The 11,080-nt window shown below is 35.7% G+C and overlaps 1 protein-coding gene across 1 annotated transcript; it reads left to right on the forward strand.

Moving 5' to 3' along the window:
- Nucleotides 1–576: 576 nt before the first annotated feature.
- LOC136843478 (uncharacterized) lies at nucleotides 577–999 on the forward strand. The gene has a single exon (XM_067112014.1). It carries the CDS (start codon nucleotides 577–579, stop codon nucleotides 997–999), a length of 423 nt encoding a protein of 140 aa, XP_066968115.1.
- The last annotated feature ends 10,081 nt before the right edge of the window (nucleotides 1,000–11,080 follow it).

Genomic DNA, 11,080 nt, shown 5'->3' on the forward strand with positions numbered 1-11,080 from the left:
AATGCTATAAAGAAAGGAAAGTAAATAAAGCTGAAGGAAAGTCAGAGGTAACAATAGAAATGATTAAAGCAAAACATTGGGAAATCTAGGTAAAGAGTGGGTCCACACACAGTTGGAAAAGATCTGGGATGTAGAGGAAATGCCAAGGCACTGGAGCAATAGCTGGATGATTAAAATGTATAAACAAAAAATATGAGACGTGTTAAACTGTGGGAACTACAGAGGAATAAAGCTTTTGGAGCATGTATTCAAGATACTAGAAAGAATAGTAGAAGGAATGTTGAGAGAGGTGACAGATATACATGAGCAGCAGTTTGGGTTTATGAAAGGAAAGAGCACAGTGGCTGCTGTTTTTATTGTCAGACAAGTCCAAGAGAAGTATCTAGAAGGAAACAGGAAAGTTTACTTGTATTTGTGGATCTTGAAAAGGCGTGTGACAGGATACCAACAACAGTAGTCTATTGGTGTTTGAGAAAGAGAGGAGTACCAGAGAAGTTGGTAAGATTAGCGAAGATATTGTATGAGGGTGCAAGAACCACTGTACAAACAAAATATGGGGAGACTGAGACATTCCCTATGGAGGTAGACCTCCATCAAGGATCAGCCCTGAGTCGATTCTTGTGTCTCGTCGTTAAAGACACACTGACATCAAAATTAAAGAACAACGATGAACGGTGGGATCTGTTGTTTGCTGACGATTTAGTCATTATAGCAGACACAGAACAAGAACTGCAAGAAAGGTTTTTAGCATGGAAAGGAGCTCTAGAAAGGAAAGGATTTAAAGTGAACATTGGAAAGACAGAGCTAATGACTAGTAGTACAGAGGAAAGAAGAGGGGGACTGCTGGAAAGACCCGAGATGAAGATGGTGAGGTGGATTGCTGAAATATCACTACTGGAAAGGAGGGAGAGTCAAGATATAAGAAGAACGTGTGGTATATGTAATGTAAAGGAGAAGGCCCGGGAAGCTCGTTTTATATACTATGGCCATGTAATATGAAGAGAGGAGGTGGAACCAATCAAGAGAGCTAAGAACATGCCAGTGATGGGGAGGAGGAGTGTGGGGCGTCAGTGGATCAGATGGATGGATGTGGTGAGGAGGGATATGGGTGAGGAGGGACTGGGGGAAGAAGAAGCAAGGAATAGAAATAGATGAAGAAAGTTGACTCGAGCGGCCAACCCTGCTATACAGTGAGACTAAGGTCGAAAGAAGAAGATAATTGGACAGTGGATGATCAACATGATAATTTGCAGCCCTCTAGCATCAGTAGTTTTTAAGATATGAGGACGGGCAGAAAAAGCGTGGACGGACAGACAAATATCCATCTTAATAGTTTTCTTGTACAAAAAACTAAAAGCAAGATATAGGTAATGGTATTTAAAGGGTTCCACGGAGAGCTATCCCTCCCTACTCCAACCTAAGTCTTGTCCTATAGTACAATATCCTACCAGTCGCCATTCCCTGGACCTCTTAATCTTCGCTAAATCGTGTTGCTGTGGGAATTAAAGGGATGCATCCCAACTTAACATTCACTAACACAAGACATATAGGTCCTGTATTCGGATGTATTTGATATGGAGGCAGATCTGTGTTGTTTGCGATATCCCATAAGGTTTTGGCCTGTAGTCGTAGTCTCGCACAAGAGAGAGAGAGAGAGAGAGAGAGAGAGAGAGAGAGAGAGAGAGAGAGAGAGAGAGAGAGAGAGAGAGAAAGTCGTCGAGATTTCTCGATATCCAGGAACCTTCCTAATCGTTATCAGTTGTGATCTGTGTTGCAAGGACAGCTTATGAAACAATTTGTATTGTTTTTTTGGCACATAGTTTGAATTTTAACATGCTATCATCTTATAGAAGCAAAGACACTTACACTGAACGTTTTTTTTTTTATTTACCCTGGTTTCATCACTGGTCCTCAGCAACTGTTTGATGATACATAGGGTCACGTGCGAATAGCTACTAAAAAAAAAATAATTACACGAAACATGCATGTTCTCAGAGACTTTTGTTTTGAAACGTCTAGTCAACAGCTCTTACATTCATTCAGATCTATCATTAACCTGTAAAACGTCATCTCCATATGCAGATCTATATTTCTCTCTCATTTCCCTTCCTTTCTCTAAAGTCATTACCTTTCACAACATTTCTTTGAAATTCGTAGTTCCTACAAACTTTCACCTTTTAGAAGAGTCGATTACTTCCTCTGAGTTTAAGCCCCACGGAGCATCATTCGTCTTCCATTCTCCCGTTTCTTCAGTAATGGGCTAAACAAGAACATTCGAAGTCTGTCTTATTGGTATTTACATAGAAAAAGGCTTTATCCTTCGCTCTGTATTTGACTTTCGGTTCAATTCCGGACTTATCAATCACAGATATTTGGGTGTTTGATAATTCCCTTAACAAAATCCGATCCTAAGTCCATTTTTCATTTGAACTGAAAGACCTTGTCACAAGACTAAATAAAACTTGTTAGGTCTAGTCACTGAAATCATAACTTCTATTCTTCGAAAAGCACGTGAATAGATGGTGGTGATGGGGAATAAATATTTGTAAGTGAAAGTAACTGTGACGTCGAAAAAATATATGATTACACTTTTTTTTTTAATAATGGATATGAAAATAGTTTTAGGGCATACGGAAGAAATCTTTTGGATGCAAAATGTTCAAACTGCCATCGACGGAAGACTGAGTAAAGCAATAACAAAAAAGATAAATCTGATAAAAATTTTATTTCACTGTCGGAATTACTGAAATAAAAGACAGCTTACAACCTAGAAACAGTGAGTTAGACACTGACTTCAAAGTTAATGAGGACATCTTCCAATATCCAGCAGAGCGAATTTCATTAAATTTGAATCGTTATAATAATAAAAATAAAGGAAGAACAAATCAATAGGATTTCAAATCACTCTCTAATATAGCCATTCCATATTTTCCTTTAAATCTTTTAAATTTTAACTTGACCCTACCAAAACAGATTTACCTGATTCTTTAACATTTATTTTCAGCAAAGTAAATAATAAATATAACCTTAAATCAGAAAAAATAGGTGTTACTATTTCCATGGCATACATGAAATATTCAAGCCCAAAGAAAAAGAGAAAACACTCACAGATGAATGAATGCAGTCTTTTATTCTTCGGTACATAACTTATTTTAATACTTATTACTTATTCACCCTTGCTTAAACTTTTATGGACTTTTTTGTTTCAGTAGCATGATCATGAACTTTATTACACAAATAAATGGTAAACCTATAATCAGTATGTGTGTGTGTGTGTGTGAGAGAGAGAGAGAGAGAGAGAGAGAGAGAGAGAGAGAGAGAGAGAGAGAGAGAGAGAGAGAGTCCGAAAACTTCGTGGAGTTAAGAATAAACAAGTAAAATATGCGCCGTAGTTTCTTCGGCGTAATCGAGTTTTCTGTACATCGTATAATCAAGGCCAATGAAAATAGATCTATCTTTCGGTGGTCTCGGTATAATGTTGTATGAGCCGCAGCCCATGAAAGATTAACCAAGGGCCGAGGGTGGCTTGTCCTATATCGTTGCCAGATGCACGATTATGGCTAACTTTAACTTTAATCAAATAAAAACTACCGAGGCTAGAGACCTGCAATGTGGTATGTTTGATGACTGGGGATGAATGATCAACATACCAATTTGCAGCCCTCTAGACTCAGTAGTTTTTAAGATATGAGGGCGGACAGACAGACAAAGCCAGCACAATAGTTTTCTTTTACAGAAAACTAAAACTAGGGAATTTCCTATGAATGCTTTCCTCCGGCTGGGGTCAGGACTGCCTCTTCGTCGCACGCATAGTTGGGCGGAGAACTGCCTGCTCTTGCGTTTATTCTCTTCTCCGTTCTGTAAGTACGTAAGGGCACTCCAAGAATAAAATAAAGACAGCAAGCGAAATTATATAGAAACATAACAGAATTTTTCGGACAGTAATTTCCCAACTTCTGATGTCCGGAAATTAACTTAATTTAAGAAACCATATGTCACCTAAGAAAGGAAGGTCATTAACTCCAATATAAAAGTTTCTTCGAGCCAGCAGAGTCCGGTCTGGCAATCCTTACGAAATCTTAGTTCCTTCAGCACAAAAGGCAGCTGCAGCATCGTCAATGACAATGTACAGTCTGGATGCATGTCTTAACAACAAGAGAGTCAGGATTAAAATACAGCATTTTCCTTTCATTATGAGATGTCTAACCTTTATTAGCTTCCAAGAACATCACCAGTCGAAACTTCCAATGATCTTAGTTACAAATAACGATTTGCTTCCTCTTTTTAGCTTTCTGTAAAAGAAAACTATTCAGATGGCTTTGTCTGTCCGTCCGCACTTTTCTGTCCGCCCTCAGATCTTAAAACTACTAAGGCTAGAGGGCTGCAAATTGGTATGTTCATCATCCACCCTCCCATCATGAAACTTACCAAATTGCAGCCCTCTAGCCTCAGCAGTTTTTATTTTATTTAAGGTTAAGGTTAGCCACGGATCGTGTGTCTGGCACCGCTAGATGTGCCAGCCACCGACGCATCTTCACTTGCCCGCATCTGGGGAGCAGCTGAGCGCTGCCCGGTCGTGGCTGAGAGTTTCATACTGCAGCACATCGAGAGTTTCATACAGCATTATATGCTGTTTCACAAGTTGAGCGTTTTATTTTTGTTGCTCACACTCACTTCCACGTAACACACAGCTTCCATTCAACAACAGAAACCCAGCATTTGGTAGCCTTGAGACGTTACCTTAAAAGCACCGAGGTAAATAAATAGGTGACTCACAGCCACTGCTTGATTGAAAACGCGGAGAATATTGCGAGTCGTGACAGTTGCCTCACGTTCCCGTCTTCTGTGACCGTATCAGTTTAGTTTCTAATTCGGCGTTCCGATGTCTATATGGCAAGGGACAACCTCTAAAATTCAGAAAATATAAATAAAACAGAAACAGACTCTATGAACCCCTCCGGAGAAAATCATTCATATAGGAGAATCAGATTTTTACAACAGAATTTTAATGAAATATCAAATCTTAGCAGCTTAGTTTATCTCTCTCTCTTCTCTCTCTTACATATATATGTACAGTATGTATGTATGTATTGTATGTATGTATGTATGTATATATATACAATATATATATACGTATATACATGTGTATATATATAAAATGTATATACGTGTATGTATATATATATATATATATATATATATATATATATATATATATATATGACTATTACTATTACTATTTATCACATCACGATATAGATATATATATATATATATATATATATATATATATATATATATATATATATATATATATATATATATATATATATATAAGTATGTATGTGTGCGTATGTATAACAAAAAGTGGCTCCCAAAGAAAGAAAGAAAGAAGGACAATGAAGAGTAGGGACGAATTGGTCTGTTTCCAAACAAATATTCCAGTCATTCCTTATTGAATTACTCAAGGGTTACGGACGAAAATACTGGAGGCCCTGTTCTGATCTCTGTGATGCAGCCGAATTAAGAAAGAATTTAAAAATGTCTAGCAGCAGAGGAGAAAAAAGACCTTTCATAACGGTTGAAAACAAGAAAGTTAGGAACGCTCTTTATGGTACAAGGAACGCGGCCGTAGTTTCAGCAGCTGCAGTTAAAGAGAAGGAAAATGAAAGGCAAAAGCCTTTGATTTACTCCCTTTTATCTGTGAACCCGAAAGAAGCCCTGTCTTTACCATTCCAGAAATTAAATGGGTTTCCTCATCATGGTTCGCCTCTTTAACTTTCATTCTGAATTTATGGTTCTTTATGGAACGAGCAACCTCCCCTATATCAACGGTAAAGGAAAAGTTAGCAGTTGGTATTCCAACGACGATAGGACTTGCTAAGGAAGAGCCAGGTGGAATCATACGGTGAATGGCCAAAACTAATTACTTTTTACCAGCCAATATTCCTGGACCCTGAGGATGTATTTGCAAATGTACAAATTATTTGGTCAAAACGCCGAGAGACGAAGACTACTGGTAATTGCCTGAGCTTTAGTTAATTGAAAAAGTATTTATTAGAATGTCTTAGTTATACGCAAAATCCTGAAATATGTTATAAACGCTGTAAGTGGGGTCATATAACCTGGAAGTGTCTTGATGAGCATCGTTGCTGCTGCTATGGAAAAATTATACGAGTCCAAAATGTGTGCGGTGGTGAAATTAGGGGATAAAAACAGTAAAATTGACCTAGATGTAACTGTGGTGATTCTCGTGGGTATTCTCCCGAAGGTCAAAAAGGTTAGATCTGTGCAATGAAGTTTGTTCGGAAAACAAGTGAATGGTTTTAATAACATTAGAAATGATGAGGTAAGAGTAATCTGTACTAACATCTGGAAAAAGCGATGGAACTGTAGAATAAAAAAACAATTATCTGTATATCACGGGAGAACACACTCGCCCCATTTAATTATTTTAATAGGAAGTTAAAGACACTGATGAACTTCAAGAGGCTTTACAAAGTGCCAAGAATATCCTAAGTAATGTATATTAACTAAGTAATGAATATGCCAATAAAAAAGCTATTAAGAATGCTGTAATTAATGTGGAAGTAGAGGCTGCTGGATGATAATATGTAAAAAAAGGTGGACATTTCTGACATTAGAAGAGACTTTAAGAAAAACTGGTGGGTGTTCTTGCAAATGTCTTAGATACGGTTACAGAAAGCACAGAAAATCCAAAAAATGCCCTTTTTTTCTGTGCGTAGTTTTTAAAGGAACATTTCTCAAAATGGCTGATATACTTGATGTTCTGAAATTCAAATAATTAGTAACTTGTTTTTTACGCGATGCTAATACTTATATAATAGCTTTGAACATTTCTCAAAAAAGGATGGCTGATAACTAATGTAAACCACAAATTGATGTTCTATCATTCATTTGGCTGGCAGAATGAATATCATGGAATTTTGGTCTATCAAAGTCACGTTGCAGGATGCAGAAATATATATTGTTAACATTTACATACAGTTTTTAGAGATCTTGATGCACTTTTTTCAGGTGATTTAAATGCAAAGTAAAATAATCTTGGTAATTGTGGTCTCAAAATGATACTGGATTAATTCTGACTTTTTCTTAGAGTCAGTAAAAAATGCTATTGGACTATCGAATGAAGATATTGTTTTGAAATGTAGTCAGTGCATCACTGGAATAAAGGAATTTGCATATGGTGTTAATTTATTTGGATACCTTTCCGTGTGGAATATACTCGAAAGGTATTACTGTAATTTGGATAAACAGGGATATTCCACAGGAATAAGGTAAAATTAAGAATGGCAACGATCATAGAAAACTGGAACAAAGAAAATGCGAGAATTATTCTGAATAATCATAGAAGGATTGTGAATAGTGATAGAGATTTTTAGATTACTAGTGTTGAAGAAATTAATGTTTTTATACATGATAAATTTAAGGATATTTGATGCAAATTCAAAAATATCGACGCAAGATGATTAAATCATATTATATCATAAAATTCTTCTGGGTCTGGAAAGTATTCTACTACATAAAATACTCCGTAATTTATCATGCAAACTAAACTAAGAAATTTATAAATTTACATATGCAATTTTACTAAGCTGCATACGAGTACATGCGAATTTGCATAAACTTCCCTTTGCGCTAGTTGATGTGTGGGCTGGTTACCAGTTCTTCTGATATATCTTTACGTCAATAACTACTGCATTTTTCACTCAAAAACTACGTGGATGGGATTCACTGAAGAAAACTTCCACAACTTTAACCCCTCGTTCATCTAAACAGAAGGCACCAGAAAAAATAGAATACCCCCACAAACTGTGCCACTCACCTCTATCTGGCACTTTCTGTCGTCCTGGGTGCCTCTCTTTTCTAATACCTCTTTCCTGAATCCGCCTTCCCTTTTTAAGTCTTTCTCTTATAAAAAATAGTGCTTATAAGCTTCCTTTTTTAATATTTTGCAGATCTGTGCCACGAAGTGCACGTAATTGGGATTGGTCAAGTTTCTAAAGAGGAAACGAGAGGACGTTACACAATCATGGCAATGAAGAAAAACCAGCTCTCCGGGGAAGACTTTCAGGAATGATGAACTTGTTAGAGACAACAGAATAAATGCAACACAAATGGATATAATCCCAAAATATCTATTATGAAAATAGAATCCAAGACGAAATTTTATGCCAGAAAAGAAAACAATGTTACCAAACATAATGGCATCATTCAGAGGCATCCGGAGAGTGCATATAGGTACGCGGTTTCTTGCGACTGGGCCATTTGAAATAATCCTGGGCAATGAACCAAAAAGGTTCCCTCCTCACAAAATTAACTTTTCCTTGTCAAAATGTAAAGTCGTTCTGTCAGTCACAGGGCCCACTTTCTGGTAAAATTATCGTAAAAGCTCACATACATATTTCTGTCTAATTCTGCTGGAAAACGCGTGAATAAAAAAAAAAGCAAAGAAATGAAATTAACCGAAAACATAACCTCTTTGGCAAGGGTAACAATAATGATAACAGCAATACCTTTGGAAAAAAAATTAATGTTCTTGAACAATCTATGTTTTATTACGAACAAGGGTCAAAAAGCGTAACGCCTTGAAATGCGAAAGAAAAGGAATATTTAAAAAAATGTCAATAGGTATAAAAGAGAAAGAAGGAAAAAAGCCAACTTATCGAACATTTCCTAATCAAAATTTAAAAACAAATGAATTTCAACAAAAAGAGCGAAGGAAAAAAAAAGAACGTATTCTCTTTTCATCTTTGAAACCAATTTCTCTAGATCTACAAATTCAACGATGAAAATGCATTAAAAAAGTACCATACTCTTCTCCTTTTGATATTTGTAGAGGAAAGTGAAACATGAGTAACTGACGACATTTAACACAGACAATAATAAGGAGGGTATTTTAGGGTAGTTGAGGGATGATATTGGCGTTTTAATTAATTAAGAAGACTGCAATTACGAATCAGAAGAGGCTAGAGACTAGAGTACCGAAGGCAGACCATAATACGAAACTACCATAAAATTCCTCATAACAAATCCGATATATTTAAACACGCATGCTTTTCATCAGTGCTCCAAAACTATCAGGTAAATATGGTATCTAATAATGTTAACCACTTTCCTCTCTTGAAAAACACTCATTAAAACAACCTGAATTCATTATGATGAGCAGACTAAACAAATGTGGGAAATACAGGAATATATTAAAGCTGGAGGGAAAGATATAGAAAAATCTTAGTATAAAAAAAAAGGCTAATCTTACTTTGTTAGTAGGTTTAACTTGATAAAAATATTTCCTCTGTACATAGTTTTTCTCTTCATGATGACTTATTTTTGTTCTGGAAATGGTTACGCATTTATCCAGTGGATGTTAACACACCATTAAAGTTGATTAGGTCAGAGTAAGGCGATTATGAGGCAAGAATTAAAAAAAAAAAAAAATAAATAATGTTAGGCCTCGCTAAAAAAAATTCTTGAAGTACAATAATAGGTGGAAATCGGGCATGTGGCTAATATGAACAATTCCCATCTTATGTCTTCCATTCTGTAATACCTACAGTATATAGCGGAAATGCTGCTTATAAGCAGCTTAACATACAGTAAGAACCATCAGTAAAAGAACAAGAATCATTCAAAAGTCATAATTAACAACATACAACATTATAAAAAAAAATTACCATAGACCATAAGTTGAGACTATAACATCATTTCCAAGAACACTTTTAACAGCAATCATTTCATCAGCGATTCACTATATCATACAATTCTGGTGAACGGAACAATAATTCTCATCTGTAACATGCAACAATTAGTCAAGAACCTTAAATGCGTTATCAGCATTACAAAGAGAAGGGTTTCGTGTGGCTCTTTCAGCGAGTTTGGATATTAGCTCTCGGCATGTTTCGTGGAAGGTTAGATAAACAAAGGTACCGTCTAACAGAAAAAAAAAATTCCAGTTTATTCATTGTGTCCCTTGCCACGCTAAAAAGTGTGTTTATAAAAGAGTCGGCACAGTTGTTTATTCAAGATACACACACAAACACATAAATATATTATATATATATATATATATATATATATATATATATATATATATATATATATATATATATATAATATATATAATAAATTTTTTTACTCACATCGGGAACGAACACCAGTCTCAAATGAAAGACCAGGGTGCTACCAACTGACCCACACAGGTTACTGGTAGTATCCTGGCCTTTCATCTGAGAGACTGGGGTTGATCCCAAGTTAGTCAAAAACTTATTTCTGTGAAACACTTGCTCATGTGTTGATTAGTTCCATTACATATATATATATATATATATATATATATATATATATATATATATATATATATATATATATATATAATATGGCCCTGAGAATAAGTTGGTATGAACTCTTATAGTTTCTTGGGCAATTACTCATTCCAAACCCTAATTTTTATAGATGAAGGATAAAGAGGCTAGGGATGAAAATAGTTTTATAGGAGCATTTAGCAAGTGTGAAGCATTTATAGGAGCATTTATCAAGTGTGAAGCATTTAGGAACATTTAGGAGCATTTAGTGAAGAACATTTAGCAAGTGTGAAGCATTTAGTGAAGCATTTATAGCATTTAGCAAGTGTGAAGCATTTATAGGAGCATTTAGCAAGTGTGAAGCATTTATAGGAGCATTTAGCAAGTGTGAAGCATTTATAGGAGCATTTAGCAAGTGTGAAGCATTTATAGGAGCATTTAGTGTGAAGCATTTAGCAAGTGTTTATAGGAGATTTAGCATTTATAGGAGCATTTAGCAAGTGTGAAGCATTTACAGGAGCATTTAGCAAGTGTGAAGCATTTACAGGAGCATTTAGCAAGTGTGAAGCATTTACAGGAGCATTTAGCAAGTGTGAAGCATTTATAGGAGATTTAGCAAGTGTGAAGCATTTACAGGAGCATTTAGCAAGTGTGAAGCATTTATAGGAGCATTTAGCAAGTTTATAGGAGCATTTTAGCAGTGTGTGAAGCATTTATAGCATTTATAGGAGCATTTAGCCAGTGTGAAGCATTTATAT

This window comes from Macrobrachium rosenbergii, chromosome 11 (assembly GCF_040412425.1).
Source record: "Macrobrachium rosenbergii isolate ZJJX-2024 chromosome 11, ASM4041242v1, whole genome shotgun sequence".
In the NCBI taxonomy this organism is placed as follows: Eukaryota; Metazoa; Arthropoda; class Malacostraca; order Decapoda; family Palaemonidae; genus Macrobrachium; species Macrobrachium rosenbergii.

What these genes read in the sequence shown, in the direction of transcription:
- LOC136843478 (XM_067112014.1), top strand. Translation starts at nt 577, where the DNA reads ATGGAGGTAGACCTCCATCAAGGATCAGCCCTGAGTCGATTCTTGTGT.